The 22,448-nt window shown below is 40.8% G+C and overlaps 3 protein-coding genes and 1 long non-coding RNA gene across 10 annotated transcripts in view; 2 read left to right on the top strand and 2 right to left on the bottom strand.

The window, feature by feature from the left end:
- bab1 (bric a brac 1) overlaps positions 1-3,700 on the top strand; it is a 73,289-nt gene extending 69,589 nt beyond the window's left edge. Inside the window, exons 2-4 of one of the 4 annotated variants that reach the window (XM_089260427.1) lie at positions 1,256-1,313; positions 1,409-1,833; positions 2,406-3,700. In XM_089260427.1, coding sequence (XP_089116553.1) covers positions 1,256-1,313; positions 1,409-1,833; positions 2,406-3,482 — 1,560 coding nt within the window. In that variant the 3' untranslated portion in view covers positions 3,483-3,700. Of the gene's footprint in view, positions 1-1,255; positions 1,314-1,405; positions 1,834-2,387 lie in introns of all 4 variants that reach the window. The other 3 variants (XM_089260426.1, XM_089260425.1, XM_089260424.1) reach the window with 3 other exon arrangements.
- Positions 3,701-5,839: 2,139 nt separating this feature from the next.
- LOC108651330 (oxysterol-binding protein-related protein 11) lies at positions 5,840-6,988 on the bottom strand. Its single transcript, XM_018100927.3, has 3 exons — positions 6,653-6,988; positions 6,202-6,598; positions 5,840-6,132 (listed from the first exon to the last, which is right to left on the bottom strand). The coding sequence occupies exons 1-3, from the start codon at positions 6,738-6,740 to the stop codon at positions 5,925-5,927; spliced, it is 693 nt and encodes a 230-aa protein (XP_017956416.1). The 5' UTR covers positions 6,741-6,988; the 3' UTR covers positions 5,840-5,924.
- Positions 6,989-7,335: 347 nt separating this feature from the next.
- The window catches only part of trio (trio Rho guanine nucleotide exchange factor), a 48,361-nt gene continuing 33,248 nt past the window's right edge, over positions 7,336-22,448 (top strand). Inside the window, exons 1-7 of one of the 4 annotated variants that reach the window (XM_089258944.1) lie at positions 7,336-7,523; positions 7,588-7,820; positions 8,301-8,713; positions 13,335-13,893; positions 13,958-16,117; positions 16,369-18,267; positions 18,330-18,533. In XM_089258944.1, the coding sequence (XP_089115070.1) occupies positions 8,535-8,713; positions 13,335-13,893; positions 13,958-16,117; positions 16,369-18,267; positions 18,330-18,533 (5,001 nt within the window). In that variant the 5' untranslated portion in view covers positions 7,336-7,523; positions 7,588-7,820; positions 8,301-8,534. Of the gene's footprint in view, positions 7,821-8,300; positions 8,714-13,334; positions 13,894-13,957; positions 16,118-16,368; positions 18,268-18,329; positions 18,534-22,448 lie in introns of all 4 variants that reach the window. The other 3 variants (XM_089258943.1, XM_018100903.3, XM_089258945.1) reach the window with 3 other exon arrangements.
- On the bottom strand, positions 11,006-19,280 carry LOC149091326 (uncharacterized). Its single transcript, XR_016196640.1, has 2 exons — positions 18,924-19,280; positions 11,006-11,461 (listed from the first exon to the last, which is right to left on the bottom strand). It is a non-coding gene; the product is annotated as an uncharacterized LOC149091326 (long non-coding RNA).

A 22,448-nucleotide genomic window follows, 5' to 3' on the forward strand; every position in this document is an offset into this window, starting at 1 on the left:
TAATACTTAGCCTAAATGGGCACAAGTGGGCCCCAAAGAGTGGCCCCTGAGTCGGGGTCGGGGAATAATCACTTGATATGCTAGATGATGCGAAATTTGTATACCCTTAAACTCATTATTAGAGTAAAAATGGCAAAGCAGGGTATATTGGCTTTTGTGAAAGACTATGTAACAGGCTATATGTTGAGATATACACATAAATATGTATATGCAAAATTGGCCATGAATATCGTCCTTAAATTCATACATAATTAACTAAAATCTCTGCCAAAAAAACAGGGTATCTACTAATCGTGCACTTCCAACTGAAGTACTCTTACTTAGTTCGTAATGAAGTTATTGACAAGCCCCTAAGAGAGCCAGAGAGAGAGAGAGAGAGAGAGAGAGAGAGAGAGATGGCGAATGATAGATAGTTTGGATGGTTGGGTGGCAACAGCGGGGCGTGGCTCACCTTCTAGTGGGCATACATAGACACGTTTAAGGATATGTGGCACAATATGCAAATGTTACTTTGTTATGCAATTAGTGAATTCAATACGAAGCACTCGGCAAACGGTACTTCGGCAAACAGACAGGTAACGGTAACTGTAACGGCAACGATAACGGTAACGTCAACGTCAACGAGGAGGAAAAGCCACTCGAACAACTCACAACTGCAGGCCAAGCACTGCAGTTAAATGTATCGTTAGCATTACATTCCAAGCTGGTTGAGAACCATTCAGAGCTACAATTAGACGACTTAATAATGCTCTGCAATGTATATATGTATATGTAAATATTTACCATGATAAATCAATGACAATTATACGACTTAATAATGCCCTGCAATTTATGTTGGATTTAATTGTAAAACAATTGTAGTCTTAGCCTGTATTTTATAATTACTTTCTATAGCTGCTTTATTCATTGAGCCTAATAATTAGTTATGGTATGGCCACACAACAATTTTCTGAATACAGTACAGTTATTAATAAAACTGGAGCAATGTTTCTTACAATTAAATCTATATAAAGCAAAATATTTTTATATACATATATTTTTAATATTTTTTTACTTTTTTTTATTTTACCGTCACATATCAATACTCCTAACCCATATACCCAAATAGATCGATCTTCTTCTACATCAATGGCAGGGGCGCATTGTGCAGCAAATATAGATATGCAATTAATTCTCTCCCTCTCGCTCACTCTCCATATAAATTTAAATGACTTCCGTTATTTTTCATGTTCTTCTCCTTCTTCATGTTCAATAGGCAAAAATGATGGAAAACTCACACGCTTGGATGGGCGCAAGTGGCTCAACTTTAGCAGGTTTGTATAGACAATCAAAAGCTGGCAGTTTTGGCACTCACCCAATGCACTGCATTCCGTTATATTGTATGTATCCTTCTCGAACATTCCAGCAGACAGCTATCAATATCAGCTGCAGTCGATGTGGCAAAAATGCTGGAACACGAATCAAAACCTAATGCATCACATGCGGTTTCGCGAACGCGGACCGCTTAAATCATGGCGACCCGAAACGATGGCCGAAGCCATTTTCAGCGTATTAAAGGAAGGACTTTCACTATCACAAGCGGCGCGAAAATACGATATACCCTATCCGACATTTGTGCTCTACGCGAATCGGGTGCACAATATGCTCGGCCCCTCGATCGATGGCGGACCCGATTTGCGACCCAAGGGACGAGGTAGACCGCAACGCATTCTCCTGGGTATCTGGCCGGACGAGCACATCAAGGGCGTCATCAAGACGGTCGTGTTTCGCGACACTAAGGACATGAAAGAAGATACCCTGGGCGCACATATGCCACCGTACGGTCGGCATTCGGTATGTTAAAACAAATCACAATTCACCACAATACAAACTTCATAGCACTTGCACTTCAAAAAAAATAGAACAAAAAAATTAAAGCACAAATTACGACACAGTCATTGAAGCAGCCATTTTTATTCACGATTCATTTGATATCGATTACCATGTGATTTCGATGCCTCTCAAATGGTCCCTAAGCCGACTGTAAGGCTTAACATTTTATCAACAGAGATTTGTTATTGTTAGACTGCAGAGTTAACATTAAAGGCTTGATTAACATAAAGTCTAAAAGCACTCTTTGAGCCTTCAAGCAAGTATCGATGGTTCTTATTGTAAAACGGAGATCTGATTGCTTTAGAAAATATCGATGACATACATTGTCCAATCAAGAAAGCTGCCTTTTGAGTAAAATGTCAAGCACCTATCGATGCTTCTTTGCTGTTTTATAGCAGTGATCTATTTGTCAACGATCAGGCGCAACCAAATAAATTTGCCATTTGAATTTCGCAAGTTGCTTGATTAATTTTTCATTTCAAGCCATCCACACACTAAACTACCGATCGGGTTAGCCCGTTTTTCCCTTGCAGGACATGACGCTAAGCTATCCAGGTCAGCCTGTTGGCGGAGGAGCCGCCAGCCTCAGCGCCCTCGCCTGTCCCAATGGTATGGGCAGCGGCGGCGTGGGAGCCGCTGCGAGTGGTGCGGAGCAACAAATGTCGCAGGAGCAAATGTCAGCGGTGGCTGCCGTTGCACACAATATACGCCAGCAGATGCAAATGGCCGCCGCAGCGCAGCATCAGCACGGGGAGGCGGGGCCGCAACCACCCCCACCGGGTCCGCCGGGCCTGTTCAATTTGCCGCCCCATTTGACGGGCGGAGCGGGACGGGCTAGCATATCGCCAGCATTGAGCAGTGGCTCAAATCCATCGCTGGGAGCACGGCATGCGCCCTCGCCCTGCGGTCCCGCCGGCCTCTTGCCGAATCTGCCGCCCAGCATGGCCGTTGCACTGCATCGAGATCCGGCAGCGGCTGCACTACTCAGTCAGCAGCAGCAGCACCATCTGCAGCAGCTGCAGCTCCATCAGCAGCACCAACAGCAACAACAACAGCAGCAGCAGCAACAACAGCAGCAGCACGCTTTACATCAACAGGCAGCAGCAGCTGCTGCAGCGGCGGCTGCTGCTGCTGCAGTGCAGCATCCGCACACACATCCGCATTCGCATCACATGCAGCCCCACAAATCCGGTTTCGGTGCCAGTTCCATGCAGCATCAGCAGCAACAGCAACAGCAGCACCAGCAACAGCAGCACCAACAACACCAGCAACACCAGCAACAACAACAGCAGCAGCAGCAGCAGGACAAGTCCAAGGCGAAGAGCAGTCCGCCGCGCTTGCATTCGCCGCTGGCTGAGTTGGGCTTGGAGCTGGGCTACAAGCGTGACTTTTCGCCGACGCGACTCTTTGCCGAGGACCTGGCAGAGCTAGTGGGCGCCTCCTCCACCTCCACGTCAGCGTCAACCACAGCAGCAGCGACGCCTGCAGCGAGCGGAACACCCGTTGGAGCAGCCAGTGGCACAGCCGGTGGAGAAATGTGCGCCAGCAGCACCGCCAGCGGGAGCGGCAGCTCCATCAAGGTGGAGCCCATTACGACCAGCGGCGAGTAGAGTCCAAGCTCCAGCTCCAACTCCAAACTCAACTAAATCAATCAATCAATCAAAAGAGCAACAAATTTTCCTTTTAATTAAGCAATTGAGATTTGAGTAAAATGGAAATTTGAAAAGTTTAACAAATCTGAAATAATTAATATGAAATACATATGTGTATATATATTGAGTTATATATTATATGTATTTATATATATTTATGTGTGTGTATGTATGCGAAGGTGCTCTGAAAAGTTGACAAAGCCCAAATAAGTTTATTTTTAGATATCACTAAACAGAATTTTAGTAAAAATACATACTTTGAAATTAATTTTAGCTGTAAATGAATTTATTTAAACATATGTAATATTGATTAAAATGTGTTTCTTAAAAAAATTAATTTTTAAATATTTATTATTTAAAAAAACGTTCAATTGTCAATTTATATATCTACAAAATAATTTTTATAAAATTCATATTGATTTAAAAGTATCTAAAATTTAATATTAAGAATTTATTTAAGTAATTTATTAAATTTAGTTTAATAAATATATATTTAAATGTATAAACCAATTTATATACATTTTTTAACTTCCGAAAAGTATATATTTTGATTTAGATAATTTAATCATAAAATATATTTTAATTATATTATTTAATTTAAATTTGCTAGATTTTGAAACCATGCACATCCATACATACATACACATATATGTATATGTTATACATATTAGTATTTCGAACGCTCGTTCCTTTGTTTCTGTCGGTCCACTTCAATATAATTATATTTTTAATTTAAACCATAATTGAAAAAAAATCAAAATAGTATTATTATGTTAAACAATTAATTAAATAGCGATCTCTTTAATTTTTACTATATATATATAAATAAAATGGAAAACTCTATGAAATACCCTGGAACATTCCACACTAAATCCCACAAAACAGTTTTTCAACAACAGAAATTACAGCTAAAAATAAATAAAATAAACATTAAAAAAAGAAAAATACAATTATTTAAATCAAAGCAATTGTGTGCCCAGTTTTATTTAGTTTATAAAAATGTATGTGTACAAAAATTATAAAAAAAAAAAAAACTAAAAATTTTTGGATATGTATTAAAAATGGAAACTAAAAATATGGAAACAACTAAATTTAATGTTTAGGTCTTAAAAACAAAAAACAAAAATTCACAAAAAATGCCTTTCGGAATTAAATTCAGAGAAATTGTTAAAAAGAAAAGAGAGAAAACAAAACTCAAATTTGTAAATTTAAAACAAAATTTTTAACTAAAAATAAAAAACAAAAACTTTATACAAAACAAAATTTATAGAAAATTATGAAAATGAAAATTGTAAACGAAAGTTGTTGAAAATTAAAAAAAAAAATTAGGCTTCTGAAACTTTTTAATTATTGCTAAACTTTGAATAATAAATAGTTATTTGTTAATTAATTCTTTAACTTACAAAATTCAACAATTTCTCTTCTACTCTTCTAAAGTGCCTTTTCTAGCATTAATTTTAACTTAAGCTTTTTTTAATTTTTAACTGAACAAAATTAATTCAACAACTTTCGTTAATTAATTTAGAAAAAGTCTGACATATACATACTATATATATTTTTAAATAAATATATAAGTATTGTGTTAAGTTAAAAAAAAAATGAAAAAACATTTAGGCAAATCTTTCGGCAACGCATTTTATATGTTTTTTTTTTTTATAAAAAATCTCGTTTGCAAGCACACAACAAATAATATTAAAATAAAAATAATAATAATACAATTAGAAAATAATAAACAAGCGGCAATTAAAAATCAAATTAAAAATAAATAAAAAAGTATTTACAGTTTATACAATAGCCATAGCCATATAGACAGATATGTAGATATATATATATTTATATGTATATCTATGTATGTAACTCTCATAACTAATACCCCCAACCACCCTAAAAAATAGACTCTAATGTTCCCTACCAATTTGGTATATTACGAGTATTTCAACAAAAAAATAATAATTAAACTAAAAGAAAAGGAAAATAAGTTTATGAAGCTAACCGAAAATTTCCAGGAAATATATATATATATATATAAACTTATATATATGTATAATTATTATACGTTTTTTATCAAAACAACTTTAGTGCAAAACTTTATGTTCAAATTAACTTTTAAATGTCGAAATGAATGTTTCTTATTAATCAAATAACAAAAAAATGAAGAAGAAAATCAACAAAAAAATGGAATAAAAAATATTTTATAAAAGCAAAAGAAAAGTTGAAGAATAAGAGTTTTTTTTTTACGCCCAGCTAGATTTGTTGATCGGGAATATTTACTACATATTATATTATCTATCTAAATAAATGTTAGGTTCACATAATTATTTGGTATTTATTTAGTATTTACAGTATTTTATTTTTATTGCTTTTTGATAACAAAACAAAAGAGAAATTAACATAGATTTGCTACTGCAGAGCCAAACTAATACTTGGCGGCGTCACCTCCTCCAGTGGGGGCTGATTGATCTCCTGGTGACGCTGCAGCAGGCCAAGGCATTGATGCAGACACTGTGTGCTGGCCGTTGAGATGGCCTTCAGCAGCAATAGGTCCGGATCCGTGGGCGAAAAGGAAGCACAGTCAATGTTTTCAATGGCGCGTGCCAAAGAAGCGTTGCTAGATAGAACAGTTAAGAGATCATCGTAGAGCAGATACTATAGGATCGCATGGCGAGATGGTATTTACCACTGTTCGGTGAGGAATAGAGCCTGACGAGCGGCGACCATTGCATCCGAAGCGGCCAGCAGTTCGCGTGCCGGCAATGGCGATGAGTTGCTTATGTCCATGGCCTGTGTGTGGCTCTCGACGACGGCGCGCAGTCCATCGACCCATTCCTGGCGAGCACGTGCATCACTGGCGCGCAGCTTCACCGTGTCTCCCGAAGCACAGGCAATGGAAAAGGTGCGTGAATCCTCGTCGCTGGGATAGACAACTGCGCCGGCCAGCTGCACCTGGCCCCGCGGAGTGTTGGCCAGCACATGGGGCGAGGGCGCAATGTCGTCACCCACAGCCGACGAGTCGCATAAATAGTAACTCAAATAGCCTGTCTTGGCGTCCACAGTGAACCAACGGTATTGCCAGCCTAGGAGATGAACTGTTTAAATTCCTGTATATAGTGATATTTTATTTACCTTACCCTTCATTACATTTGTATATTTGCTTAGCTGCCCGCTGAGCGGATGACGCAGCGTTTGGTTTATCATTCTATTCAAATTGCTTTCCATCTGGCTGCAGCTGGCGTCGCCGTCGTCGTCTTGGTTACAGCGATGGTGGCGTTGTTGCTGCTGCTGTGGCTGTGCCTGTTGCTCTAGTGGCTTGTGCTTCGATCGGCGCTTCTTTAGATGCAATGCAACTTTGATTTTACGCAGAATTTTTACAATTTGTTTATTTTCCTGGAGGAATATAAAATTCTTATTGCAATTATGTTTATAGTGCTGCCAGCTTGTCGAAAACAGCAGCTGATTTGGTTGCGAGTGCTGGCAGCCTTGTCATGACTTAGTATTGCCAGCTTGTCGAAAATTACAGCAGATTTACTCAGACCAGCTGGCATTCTCAAAGTGACCGCATAATTTGAATAATCACATCGCAATGATATCACATGCTAGAATTTTATTTTGAATTGAGGTAGTATATAACTTTTTGGTTACAAAATAAATATAAATATGATTCTTAGTTTAAATAACAACTGGCGAGCCACAAAAAATTCGTTTAATTGGCATTTCCAGCATACAAAAATACTACCAACATATTTTATGTACGCTCTAGGTATTTTTCGGCTTGCACGCAGCTGGTCACTCTTTTGAAATCTAACATTTCCATTTTGAGTTAACATAACAATCGAGAACTATTAACAGTGCAACAACAAAGTGAGCGAAGCGCATAAATTTCGCAAAAATTTTTGTTGCTCCGCAAATTTGTTTAAATAAATACCGAGCTAGCCTAAGTAAAAATAATGTGAATGATCAGAGCATTGCCGAAAATGAAACAATGCAAACGCGCGTGTTATGGTAATGTGCATTTATGCAGTCAGAACAAACGCAAACGAGTGAAAAAAATCAATTTGTATCCCAGAAGCGTTTTTAGTGTTGGTTTGAAGAAGAGGAAGATGAAGAAGAAGTAACAGTAGCAGAAGGTGGAAAGAGGGAGAGCGAGCGAGAGAGAGTGATATAGTGAGCGAGAGGAGGCGACACAAGACGCAGACAACATCTCAAACGAAACGAAACGAAACGCAACTGTGAAAAGATGTGCGTCGAAGGCGGATGATGTGATTGTTGATGGAGTTCGTAAAACTAAAGCCCCATATTGTAAAAATGGCAATTAAAAATTATTAAACGCGCGCGTTGTGCAGCTGCGAAAAAACAACATAGCTCCCTTGTGCCCCTCGCCCACGCGTGTGTTTTAAAAATAAGAATATATACATATGCATGTGTATGTATGTATGCATGTATTTCCGCGTTTATGTTTTATGCGGCCATTGCGTGACACGACATAGAGTTGATTTATGACATTTAACATTTAACCGCTATTCGGTGGGGGTGTTTCGTGTCATGTGTGTGTGTTTGCGTCCCTATCTGTCTGTGTATTCGTGAGTGTGTCTCCCTATCTGTCTGTGTAAGGCTGCCCATATGATAAAAAATTTGTCTAAAATGTAATTAATATGCTTTGTGTTGAGTGTGACCATTTGTATATATTTTTCTTATTTGTCCGTTCTTTTTTCTAAACAAACCGCCTACCCCTACACACACACCCAACTAACACATGCATGTGTATATACAAATATATAGTGCCGCTGCTGCTGCGTTGACCATGAAAAAAATGGCAGCGAGAAATTCGCAAAAATCAATGAAAGCCTTCAAAGCTAGCAAAAGTGTAACAACAACAACGACTAAATTAATAATAATAAATATTTCAAATTAAGTGAAATTGAAGGCGAGTCCGTTATGCTGCGCTGCCCTCACAATAGTTAAAGACTATTAAAACAGCTGCACACACACAGACACACACATACAAACAACAACATGGATGGTCAACGTGCCCGCGATCTGTTAACGCTGCTGCAGGAGCGTGTTGTATTTCTCACTGGTGGGCGTGATAGGCGTGGTGGACCATTATTATGCTTTCCGGCAACGCCGCGTCGGGATCGCCTCAAACCGGAGGATTTGCGTCGCCTGCTTATCTACTTGATTAGCATACCCAGGTGAGTAATGTAAACAATCGATACTGCATAACTGCCATCGATACTCTGCTTCTATTTACTTATTGTTGCAAAATGTTTATTGGTTCTTTCGCACTCGCACTCACAATCGCAGGCAGCATTCACAATGAGAGGCCATTGTGTCAGCTGACGCTGCGCTGCGCTTCGTTTGCGGTTTTTGGCTGTCGCCTCACCCGCGCAGCTGCAGCTGCATGCATTCCACTTGATTTTCCAGTTCTTGCATGTTTTATGAATCATCAAGCAGCCGCTGTCGCAGTCGCGTCGCAGTCGTCGTCGACAATGGCAAACAGCACGCACATTGTTGTTCGTGTTGTTCTTGCAGCCTAGGCTGACATTGAATGCAGCTCTCGGTGTGTGTGTGTGTGTGAGAGAGTGAGTGAGAGGGGGATAGGGAGAGGCAGACATGTTACGCTTCTTCTTCATCGTCATTTTGTACTTTTTTCGCTCGGCATTTGGCAAAAATACAACACCAACAGCAAATTGCATAAATCTGTGCGACAAAGAAAGCAATAGAGAAAATACATAACAAAAAGCAAAACGCGTAAACCGGCATTTTCGCGATGCTCGTTTGCCAAAAGAATGCGGCGTGAGTCGAAAGCTCTGTTAAATGGCTGTTAATGTTGTTGCTCTTGCTGTTAATGTTGTTGTTTTTGTTTTTATTTCTGTCTGTTTCTGGTGAATTAAAGCGGCCAAGAGTCAAAGTGCTTTGAGCAGTTAAGAAAAAGCGAAACAGAGCAAAGCAAACGAAATGAAAGGTGGAATGCGAATATTTCTTCATTTTTGTTTCTTTTTTTTTTGGGGGGTTTATGTTTGCATTTGAATAAAATTTTTACCTGGAATCGATTGGAATACGGACCGTAGAATTATAAAGAACTTTATTGTCTTCCAATACGATTTGAGCAATATGATTAGATGACTGAGAAATGCAGGGAACATGCGCAAGTAGTAAACATTATAAATAAATCATATTTGAATATTTCTAAATTCAGTTTAATTTGTTTTAGCTAGTGAGTGTTCACTGTACATGATTTTTATTAGGCTGTAGAACAAAGCGTGTTATTGAGAGCTCGAACCTAATACAGTAAATTACAATACAGTATTTAGTTGATATGAGTCAACTTTCAGATACCCTGTACTTGGTATAGAGTCAGGGGAGTACATGAAAAGCGATTAATATTTATTTATATCATATACAATATAAAATTTGTATTTACATGCATAAATTACAGGGTATTCTTACTGCAATACAATAGTTTTAAGTGGAATATAATTTGCCATAAGGCACTCAACAACTGCTAGGCAAAAATGCTTCTCATGAATGATCTTCTTGATTGATCTTAAAAGCCCGAAAAACAAGTCGTAAAAATTTTGATGAGCATCTCTCAATGAAAATTGCGACACACAGTATATATGTATGTAGTGTATATGTATATATTTCCTTTGGCTTATTCATTGGAAAATTCGTGAGCTATTTTCACAAGATTTTTCGTTGAATAGTGAAAAGCAGCGAAGACCCAAAAAGAAGGAAAATGACGTTAATGAATCACAGTCAACAGCTTGTTGTTGTTGTTGTTGCCCATTTTCCCATGCTCTGCACTTTCTTATCAGCAGCACCTATTGGTGACTGTTTGATGGCTGTGGCCCCCCGCCCCCAATTAGTAAGCGCTATCTCTTTGGCCCACATATAAACGAGCATTCAAGCTAGAAATCTCAAATGCTGACGCCTCAACTTTGACTGATAAGCGCGCACAATCATTTGTTTTGGTGGGGCCAGACATACACACGTACAATGGGGACATACATACATACATATGTATACGTTAGTATATATACGAAGTGTAGTGACGGCACGGCGTGTTTGTCTTATCGCCGCGCTGTCATTCAGAATTGCGTTGCCTGTCCCTCTCTCTCTCTCTCCCTTGCTCTCTCTTTCTTTCTGCTCTGCGTCTTCCCTTCTTGGCTGTTTGCCCAAATGTGCGCTTTATCGCTTCTTCTGTTTTGTATGCTCCGTACTTATACGAAGTGTTTAAAATAGGGTATATTGTTTACAACGTTTCTGATCTATCAGCTTGCTTTCTTTTGACTAAATTGTTGATATCGATATACAATATTATTTATTCCTTTTACTTATGGCTCAACCATACCCTATGTTTAATGACCATCCACCTAATAACAGGGTATCAGTTAGTTGGTCAACCGTGATTGACATCTTTTGTGTTGTTATTTTCTTCGGTTTATAACTTTGTTTTCTTTCTGGTTTCTTTTGTTGTGTCGTTCTTATTTATTTGGTTTTCATGCGAAACACTTTTTGTTTATTTCTTCTCCTTCGCTGGGGTGCGCTTTGTCTTTAGCGCTCATTTGGGCAGCTGAGACGCGCGTCAATGCAAATTTCTTGTTTAACTCACTCCCACAACAGCAACAACAATCCCAATACTAATATATGCAACAACAACAATGGACGCTCAAAATTTTAGACACGTTCGAGGCCAACTTCCTTTGGCGCTTCATTTCATTTCATTTCATTTCATTTCGTTTCGTTTTGATGCCATTTGTGAATCCCTTGTTTAATTTCCAAACGATTTATGGGTTAAATAAACGATTTTTGATTAGCTCGCATTTCGCTTTTTCTTGTCTTTTGGACTTTTCCTACGGGCGACATTCGAGAAGAAACACGTCTTTTTTTTATGGCATTTCGATTTGATTTGAGGCAGCTTGTTTCCCCGATTTCAGCTGTTGATAAACAAATGAAAGAAAGAATTATTTAAACGTTTGCCTCGCCGCCCATAAATATGTCGTGCACCCAGTTTTATTTTTATTCTTCTTTGTTATTAGTCATTCAAGAACACACACAAAGTCGGCTTTGGGACTGCAATGTAAATACAGAAATCTTTAGAATACAGAGAAAGAAAAATGATATAGAAACGTGTTTGTGAAACACAAAAACTTGCCCAAGGTAAGGGCTTTGCTTTCAAGTCTAGATTTGATTAGATTCTCAATTTATATTGAATAAAGAACTATGCTTAAAAAGCACTTCTAATTGCAAATTTTACTTTGCCTGGCATTTATAGTTTAGGCTTATCGTCAATCAATCAATCAATAAACTTATATAAACAAATTACTATGGAAAATATATTCCAGCCCTCAAGCAAGCTTTTATAGTTTGTCCATTTCCCTTTATTCAGTCAATCAATCAATTTGAGCAATTTTTCAATTAATATTTCAACAATTATGCCTTTCTCTTGCTCAGTGTAGAGCTCGAAGCGTCTTTTGCTTTGGTTCCGTTTTCATTTTGGTCGATTCTAAAAGGGTAAACCCCTAGAAATGCGTTCGCAGAAACCACACGAGAATCTCAAGCCAACAAAAAGAAAAACAAGTCAAGACTTAGCAACTAAAATAACCTTTTCTTCTTATGCCTTGTTCACACTTTCAACAAGACATATGAAGAAAAGTGAGAGAGAGAGAGACAGCGAGAGTGAGATATAAAAATAAAATACAAATATTTATGGTTAATGATGTGATTAAAATTCAAATAGAATGCAAATCAAAGCACGACACAATGCAAAACTCTTGAACGGGTGTGGAGGGTCTTTAGGAAATTATTAACTGAAATTTGTGTCAAAGTTATATAGAAATTGTACGCGGCGCGCTTCCAGTGAAAAAGTCGTAATTTATGCAAAAGACGTAAACAGAGCAACGAACCAAACGAAGAATCTAACCAAATCGAACTACGAAAATAAGAAAGAACAGTTAGGTTTTATTTCATTTTCGTGATATAAATAGCAGAAGTTTGTATACACTATGTGGAGAGTGGGCGCCGTAGTGATCTATCGAGTGATCCATGTAAGGGAATGCGTAAAATATGTGCGTAAATAATACTTCGTATAAATTGTACCATTTTGGGCAGATCGTGTGAATTGATTAATAGGATTATCGACATTTTACAGGATATTGAACTCTAGCTCTGAACTCTCCGATCGATGAACTTTTCAGCAAACAAAATGTCAATAAATATTGAAGATTTGTAGATCGATAGGTAAATACATATGTATATGGATAGATAGGTACATACATATATAGATAGGTATAATATATGAGGTATAAAAGAGGATAGACTGTTCAGTAAACAATATGCATTTTGACTATATATGACTATAGTGAGGATCGTCTACAATGATCAATAAAAAATATATGTTTATATAAAGATCAATGCTTACTCTATTTCTAAAATACTCCATTCAGTGCTTAGATTGTTTTATATAGAGTATTATTCTTAATAATTGTCTCTCTTATTTTATCTAAAAAGTACTACTGATCTTAAATTGTCCATCAAATACTCCATTCAATGCTTAGATTGTTATATAGAGTATTATTCTTAATGATCTTCTGTCCTTCATTTTATCTTAAGAGAATTACTGATCTTAAATTTTCAATATGTTACATAGTTCATTACATATTGAGTATACACTCTCCAAGAGCATAATAACAACAACACTCTCACTCACGTACACTTTGCTGACTCGCTCTGCCCGTCTCTGTCTCTTTCTCTGCGTTCCTCTATCGCTCTCTTTCGCTCGTTATATTAATGGTCACCTTTCACTTGCAGCGATGCGGCCAAGAATCTCGGCTTCACAGTCATTATTGATATGCGTGGCAATGGCAACTGTTCGACGAATGTGAAGACAATATTGAAGGTGCTCCAAGAGCATTTCAGCGCCAACATTCACAACGTGGTGATCATCAAGCCGGACAATTTCTGGCAGAAGCAACGCGCCTCGATCAGTTCCAACAAATATAAATTCGAAACGCAAACGATATCGATCGAGGCCCTCAACAAGATTGCCGAATCGCATCAGCTAACATCCGATTTCGATGGACAGCAGGTGTACGATCATCAGCAGTGGACCGATGCACGCTTGGCCATAGAGGACTTCTTTTGGCAGGCGGGCGATATGGCTGATCGCATCGATGATCTGCAAGAGGATTTGCATCGCAACGATTTTGCCGAAGACGTGAGTTTGGCCCGATTGGCCATCGATCATCACAACGAGATGCGCAAGAAGATCACCAAGCTGCCTATTGAGGATCTGGATATGCAGGGCAAGAAGCTGCTGACAAAGATCAATATGGCAGCTGCTGCCAATGCCGGCACGGCAGGAGGCCAGGTTAGTTGACAGCGATATATATAGTGTATATATATTTGTTAATTGCATATTTAATCTCTTGCAGTGTGCCTCCACGTCGGAGTGCTCTGACTCGGGCACCTCCTCCGCTGGCCAACAGCAGCAGCAACAGCAGCAACAGCAACAGCAGCAACAACAACAGCAGCAGCAACAGCAGCAGCAGGCCGCACGCGCCGCTAGCCACAATAATCCGGACATGTCGGCGGCTATTAATAAGGCGCTGCGACAAATCGAACTCATCCACTCGGGTCAGGAGCGCTTGCTCATGCTCTGGCAGCACAAGAAAGTCAAACTCGATCAATGCTTTCAATGGCGCCTCTTCGAGCAGGATTGCGAGAAGATGTTCGATTGGATACTACACAATCGGGATGTGTTCCAAATGAGCTACGTGGAAATCGGACACAATTATTCGGGCGCCAAGCTGCTGCAGGATGAGCATCAGAAATTCGCCGTTGCCTCGATGAATGTCAATGTGAATATCGATCGTATCCTGGCCGTGGCAGCTCGGCTCATCGAGAGCCAACACTATGCAGCGCAGCATATTAAGACTTTGGCCCAGAGGCTCGATCGCACCTGGAAGGATTTCGGAGCCGGGCTGGACGAGCGCACAGCTGTGCTGCAGCTGAGCGTTCTCTTCCATCACAAGGCCGAGCAGTACTGCAATAGTGTGGCCAGCTGGGCGGCCGCTTGTCAGGCCTCGCAGCCATTGCCCTCGGATATACAGAGTCTGGAAACGGCCATAAGGACGCATCAGTCCTTATATGAGGCCATGTGCCAGGCCTATACGGAGGTGCACTCCACCAGCAAGAAGCTGCTCTATCAGCTGGATCATCTAGTGCACGTTTGCAATCAACCGCCGCCGCCGGGTGTGCCCGATCATCGCAAGAATAGTAGCGGCAATAGCGGCGGCAGTGGCTACAACAAGTATGAACGTCCGGATCCTGCCGCGGATTATAGCGAAGGCGCCAGCCATGTGCTAGCTGTTATACACCAAATATTAGGACATCATCGGACACTGGAAGCCAAGTGGCATCAGGAGAAGATTCGATTGCATCAAACCCTGGCGCTACGTCTCTTCCAGGAGGATGTTAAGCAGGTGCTCGACTGGCTGAAGAATCATGGCGAAGTCTTTCTACGCAAGAATACGGGTATCGGACGCAATCTGCAGAAGGCGCGCGTCTATCAGAAATCTCACGAGCATTTCGAGAATGTGGCACAGAACACGTACAGCAATGCAGAGAAGTTGCTCTCGGCTGCGGAAGAGCTCGCCCGCAGTGGCGAAGCCGATCCGAATGAGATTTACTCGGTGGCCCACGAACTGGAGCTGCAGGTGGCGAGCTTTGCCGAGCGCGTGGAGCAGCGACGACGACGATTGGAAATGGCTGTCATATTTTATACGCATGAGAAAGAGGTGACAGCCTGGATCGAGTCGTTGCGCACGGATGTGAGCACAGATGAGACGCGCCTCTCGCAGGAGAACCTCGAGGGCATTGAGCGTCTGCTGCAACAATACAGAGATCAGCAGGACAGCACAGTGAACACTTGCATGACACTGATCGCTCAGGGAGAGGCTTTGCTGCAGGAGATGCGCTCACTCGAGTATGTGGACAATACGGGCTCGCTGGCCGCGCTCGAAGCGACGCTCGAGAAGCTGAGCAAGCAGAAGATCGAGGTCGAGGAGCTGTGGTCGGCGCGCAAATTTCGCGCTGATCTCATTCTGCGTTTGCGTTACTTTGAACGCGATGCCATGGAGCTGTCCTCGCAGCTGGAGATGTGGTCCGAGGAGCTGCAGCATGCAGATCTCTCGCGCGACTACCAGAAAGCCGAACAGCTCATTCGCATGCACAACGAATCCGTAACCGATATACAGAACACGACGTACGAGGTGCTGCAACAGGGTCAAGATCTGCTGCAGCTCTTCGAGAACGCAGGCTTCATATCCATGGCAGATGCCACACACACGGCGCAGGCACGAATCGAATATCTGTTGGACTTTTTGCGTGAGCGGGAAATTGACTTGGAGGAGCTGTCGGAGGCAAAGCGTGCGAAGCTGGAACAGGCTGTGCAGCTTTGCCAGTTCCAGAACGATGCCAATCAGGTCATCTCCTGGATACGCAATGGCGAGGCAATGCTTACGGCTAATTTTCTAACGCCCAACAGTCTGCAGGAGGCGGAGCAGCTGCGCAAGGAACACGAACAGTTTCAGGTAAACAGACATTCGATGTTAAAGCCAATGATCATATGAGACAGCTAATGTTAACGATGTTTAGCAAAAGTTTACAGATCTCTGTTAATGTAATATGCATTTGCTTCTCGCTAGCTTATGTTATATTGAAGATATGCTGATTCTGCACTGTTAACTTGAATAGACACAGCAGCAGATATTCTGTAAACTTTCCAAACATAAGCTTAACAGTTAAATGTTATATATAATTGATCAATGTATCCTTTCCCTAGATTGCCATTGAGAAGACGCACACGTCAGCCGTGCAGGTGAGATATCGCGCAGATGCGCTGATCAATGCGAATCACTACGATCCGAAATCGATACGCGAGATCAGCGACGATGTAACCAAAAAGTGGCAACAGCTGGTGACCTATGCCGAGGAGCGTCACAAGCTGGTGACAGCCTCCATAAATTTCTACAAAACAGCCGAGCAGGTGTGCTCGGTGCTGGACAGCCTGGAGCGTGAGTACCGCAGGGAGGACGACTGGTGTGGAGGCGGCGGCAGCAGTGATAAGGCCCAAACGATTGTGCAGCTAATATCGAAGCATCAGGAGCAGAAGGAGGCATTCCTAAAGGCCTGCACCCTGGCTCGCCGTACGGCGGAAACATTTCTCAAATATGCGAATCGTTCGCAGCAATATTATCAATATACCCAGGGCAATTGCGAGGCGCATGTGAAGAGCAAGCTGGACAAATTGCTCACCCAGGAGAATCAGGTACTCGACTTTTGGACGATGCGCAAAAAGTCGCTGGATCAATGCCAACAATTTGTGCTCTTCGAAAGGAGTGCCAAACAGGCCATCGAATGGATACACAACACGGGCGAGGGCTATCTATCGTCGCGCACGAATCTGGTGGGCATAACCAGGGAGGAGACGGAGGGACTACTCAAGGAGCACAACGAATTTCGCAGCACGGCCAAGGAGACACGGGAGAGAGTGAAGCTGCTCATCCAGCTGGCCGACAGTCTGGTGGAGAAGGGGCATGCGCATGCCAGTTCGATTAAGCAGTGGGTCGCCTCAGTGGATCAACGCTATAAGGACTTTAGCAACCGCATGGACAGCTACTGCGAGCAGCTGGAGAAATCGCTGGGCATGTCGCAGCAGCAGCTGCTCCAGCCCGAGTCGGATGCGAATAGCTCGATTAGCAGCGCATCCGGCAGCACCGATCGACACTCCGATCCCACGCTGGAGGCAAAGCTAACCACCTCAGCCAGCTCGGCCATCAGCAAAGAGATCAACGAGGAGAAACGCAAGTCGGCGCGCCGAAAAGAGTTCATCATGGCGGAACTAATGCAAACGGAGCGAGCCTATGTCAACGATTTGGCCACCTGCATTAAATGTTTCCTCGAGGAGTTTCGCAGTGGACGCAACGTGCCAGCTGCTCTGGTCGGCCAGGAGGATATCATCTTCGGTAACATACGGGAGATACATCATTTCCATCAGAAGATCTTTTTGAAGGAGCTGGAGAAGTATGAGACCATGCCGGAAGATGTGGGCCATTGCTTTGTCACCTGGGCTGTTAAGTTCGATATGTATGTGCATTACTGCAAGAATAAGCCGACATCGAATAATCTGCTCGTTCAGCATGCGGGCAATTATTTCGAGGAGCTGCAACGACGTCTCGAAGTGGAGCATCCATTGCCCGCATATCTCATAAAGCCCGTGCAACGTATTACCAAATATCAATTGCTGCTCAAGGATCTGCTGTCGTGCTGCGAGGGCAGCCATGGTGAGATCAAAGAAGGCCTCGAGGTCATGTTGAATGTGCCGAAAAAAGCGAATGACGCCATGCATCTGTCCCTGCTCGAGAACTGTGATGTCTCGGTGGATAAGCTGGGCGAGGTAGTGCTGCAGGATGCCTTCCAGGCGTGGGACACAAAGCAAATAATACGCAAAGGACGCGAGCGTCGTGTATTCCTATTCGAGCTGTATTTACTGTTCGCCAAGGAGGTCAAAGAATCTAATGTGGTCAAATATCAATTCAAGAGCAAGCTGATGACCACGGATATGGGCATAACGGAGCACATCGAAGGCGATGAGACAAAGTTTGCTGTGTGGACAGGACGTTCGCCCATGCTATCCGATTGTCGTATTGTGCTCAAAGCAAACGGCCTGGAGACCAAACAAGTAATGAGACTTTGATTTCATATCTAATGAGTAAATGTTCTACTAAATATGTATTCTTTCAGATCTGGGTCAAGAAACTGCGTGAGGTCATGCAGGAGACTTGCTTCTCGGGCACCTCGCTTACATTGCCAAAGTCGCCTGCCAAGCATTCGGGCTCCTCGCAGCGATCCTCACGTGATCTGGATGAGCCACTCACTGAAAATGATCACGATCGCTGCTCTTTGGCCAGCTTTGGATCGGGCAATACAACAGATAGTGATAATAAGGTAAGTTTTTTTATTTAAAGTAAATTTGTTGATTGTTTGCCTGTTTACTAATGTTAGCAGCAAGCTGTGCTGTTATAGCTGGGAGCTGTTATCTTAACAGTCTCTATACAAGGCAGTTTAATTATGGCATCTTAATTAAGAGTCTGTCTGTTAGCTGTTAGTTTCAATCTGCTGTTAGCTTACTAGCTAACAGTGGTTATCACCGCGGTTAGCAGTATTCGTTCTGTTATGCTTTGTACTCTCTGCTACTATTAACAGTGGCTCATATACGAAACTTTAGCAACATAACAATTTTCTGCTTATGCAAAACCTTAACAGCCCGCTGTTGAGCAGCTTTCAAAGCTTTCATTTGTTTTGCAAGAAAAGCTCATTTGTTTCTCATGGTCCTACCTCACATGAAAAGCGTGTATGCCATTCACTAAAGCGCGCGCTCTCTTTCTCTCTCCCTCTATCTCTGCAGTTGGCTCTCTCTTCAAATTTCTCGCTCTTCAACGCTATGTGCTTTATTGTTAAGGATGCTGCTGCGGTGGCTCCTGCTGGCATTCCATTGGCTGCCGCTGAACTAGTTTTTCGGCTTGTCTGCAATATGTTTAAAATTCATAGCAGGATTTAATGAGATTTTTGCTCGTGCGTGGGTGCATATGTGTGTGTACGTGTATGTGTGTATGTATATTCGTTGAATTATATATGAAAGCCTTCTATGCGACATTCTTTCATGGTTAATGCAATTTCCTCTCAGACTTTTCGCTCGAAGAAAACCTTCAATAAAATGATTCAATTTGAAAAAAATAATATAAAAATATAAAATATTTAGTAAAATGTTCGCCCCTTTCACTCTTGAGATCCTCTTCTAACTGTTTTCGACATTTTTGGCAATGTTTGTATGAGATTTTTGTATAGCTTTTATGTCGTTCATAGATAACAGCAATAAAACCAGTGTATGAGAGTGTGAAAGAGCAAGAGGGAGAGAGAGTAAAGCTTTTGCTTGACGTACACTACGTATACGCAGCGTATGGCAGCTAGCTAGCGCGCTAATTGACTGAGTGTCTCTCGCTCTAGCTCGCTCACGCGCTCTCTTTTGACTTGAAAGCTTTTCTTTTTTGGCGGTTCCCGCGCTGCTCTGTTGTTGTTGTTGTTATTGCTGTCGGCTTCGTTGCGTAGCGGCCGCTGCCTGCTGCTCCAGTTGATTCGTAGAGTTAAAGCCAATAGGTTCATCGTCGCGTCTCTGTGTTTTTTATCGTCGCTGTCGCTGTCACTGTCTCTTCCTAAAGCTTCACTGCCTGCCTGCCTGCCTGCCAGCCAGCCAGCCAGCCTGCAGATGCGCGGTCAAACGCCCGCGAACGCTTCTTGGCGTATTCGTTGCAGCAGCACCCGCAGCAGAAGCAGCAGCAGCAGCAGCAGTAGCACTTGCTCCATCCTCAACCCATATAACATCTACAGCCAATCTGAACGTTACTCGCTTACAACTAAATCAAAAATATAATAAAAACAAACTTTCTCTGAAAATCGTTGCCAAAAATTGATATATATATAAATTTTCTCCTTCTAACGGAAATTCCTGTGTGCAATTTAAAACGGAAACCCAAACAGGAAATCCCAATAAAATTGGTAGAAAATATAATACAACAACATTCAGCATTGAAAATTCTAATCAGCTGATAAGCGCGTCCAATAGATAAACATTTGCTGAGAATCTATAATAAAAAAATTATATAAAACTAAACAAAAACCCGACAGCTGTCTATCAAAATTAAATAAAACGTAATAAGTAAATAATATATATAAATATAAATCAAATGCCAATCGCGAGCCCAAAGCCAAAGCCAAAAAGTCATATAGAAATACCCTAAAGCAGAAAAAATTGTTATAAATATAAATAAATGTGCCATAATGTCAACAAAAGGCATTTAAAACATGTCTGCGATGTAAATAAATATGTGTATATGTATATATGATATATATATATATAGGTATATTTGAGTATATAGAAGAAATTGCTGCAGCAGAAAACTAAAATTATAAATTATACAAAAGATATATATAATAAATAAATTATACTAAAACTTGAAGAAAAAAATCATAAATCTTAAAAAATTATACATACATATAAAAAAGTATATAGAAGTAATAGCAGAAATTCATATCTGTATACATACATATATAATCCACTATACATATATATTTGTCTACTGCTTAAGCCCTTGCGGGCTAGCCACGCCCCCCATACCATACACCATTAGCGCAGCCTTTGACCTTTTTCACGCCTTTGGCTACTTGAGTAGCTGTCGGTTTCTTTTTTTTTCTGCTCTCTGCTTCTTTAATATATATGTATTTGGCGGTACGTGTTTTCGCTTTCATTCGTTCAATCTCTGTCTCTATTTCTCACGCCCTCTCTCTCCCTCTCCTTTAAGATGCTTTTGCCAAAAAAAACTTGATAACCAAGGCAAAAGTCTAGTCAACAATAATTGCAGTATGGCTTGGCGACAGTGTTAGCCATAATTCCAGGGTATCTTGTAGTCGATTCATATATACAAAAAGCAATTAAGTTTGTTTTGTTGCAATACAATTAAGTGCACGCTTAGCTTTTTGCATTTTAAAATACGAGCGCATTAGAATTGTGTTTACATTTGTTGTGGTTGTTGTTGTTGTTGTTGCCATGGCGCGACATGTTTTGGTCATTATAATTATTATTCTTGTTAGCTGCATTGGATTGCATTGCAAATTTGATGTTGTGAAATGGGTTCGGTCGAATTCTATAGAAAAGTGAATAAACTAAATACTATATAATTAAATACCAAGAAAATACTATATACCCGTATATTTATTGGCATGCATTTTGTAATTGAAGTGATTCAATAACAAATGCCTAAATGCATTGGGGAATATGTTACACGTATGAATATAATGATAAACGCAATGATACACTTGGAGAAAACAGCTGTCAGTCTGTCGGATATATATATAAATTTTAGTTTAATTGCTTTAAGTTCTAGAATTTCAGTTTAAGGTAACACATTTTTAAATTTTTAGCTCTTTCTTAATAGAGAAAAGAAGCGAATCATCTCTTGTGCTCTTAGTATCCAAACTATCTAGTATTTTTACTAAAATATAGGCTGAATTTCTTTTATAATCTAGAAGCAGACGAACAAAAATAAAATAAAAGAAAACATAATAATAGTTATTTGATAAAACATAACTTTTCTTTTCCATTTAAATTCACTTTCTGCAGTAAATTGAATCTAAGTTTTAATCCATTATCTAGTTTTATCTGAGTGCATGTAATAAAAATAGTTTTCTCATTTGGCGAGCAAAAGTTTTATTCTCTTTTAAAAATATAGGGGAAGCATCAGAACGGATTTAATGTTTATAATTGTTTTAGTTCGCCAGCGTTTTTCCTTTTATTTTCTGCTCTCGCTTTTGCTGGTGGACATTGTGAAATACATATTTAATCCCGCATCCTGGCCAGGGCGAGCCCCGATGCGCCGCACTCTGCTGTGATGTGCGCATTCATTTGCACAAATTGAATTAACTTGGCTTTCAGCAGTTGAATGTAATGAAGGTATTAGCAGTACCCATTGTTGTGGGCGTGGCAGCTGAGCCGCAGCACGACAAGATATGTCAACAGACAGAGGGAGTTATGAGAGCCGTTGAATCGCTCTCTCTCTCTCTCTCTCTCTCTCTCTCTCTCTCTCTCTCTCTCTCTCTCTCTCTCTCTCTCTTCCTCTTTCTGTCCTAATGTAGCAAAGTTTTTAATGCCTTTGGCTAAAAATTGAGCTAAAATAAAAAACTCATCAGCTCGGTGTATGTAGAAGACGCCGCCACTTAGCGTACAGCTGTTTGCCAGGCCATTTTCACAGCCCACCCCAGCCCATCCGCTGCCGCCTTGATTACTTTCCCTTATATTTTTCACATTTT

This window comes from Drosophila navojoa, chromosome 4, assembly GCF_054131105.1.
Source record: "Drosophila navojoa isolate 15081-1374.11 chromosome 4, UAZ_NAV_1.0, whole genome shotgun sequence".
Classification (NCBI taxonomy): domain Eukaryota; kingdom Metazoa; phylum Arthropoda; class Insecta; order Diptera; family Drosophilidae; genus Drosophila; species Drosophila navojoa.

What these genes read in the sequence shown, in the direction of transcription:
- LOC108651330 (XM_018100927.3), bottom strand. Translation starts at nt 6,740, where the DNA reads ATGGAAAGCAATTTGAATAGAATGATAAACCAAACGCTGCGTCATCCG. An exon ending in ATATACAAATGTAATGAAGG is followed by an intron (nt 6,599 to 6,652) that starts GTAAGGTAAATA and finishes TTCATCTCCTAG; the next exon opens with GCTGGCAATACCGTTGGTTC. An exon ending in CTATTCCTCACCGAACAGTG is followed by an intron (nt 6,133 to 6,201) that starts GTAAATACCATC and finishes TGTTCTATCTAG; the next exon opens with CAACGCTTCTTTGGCACGCG.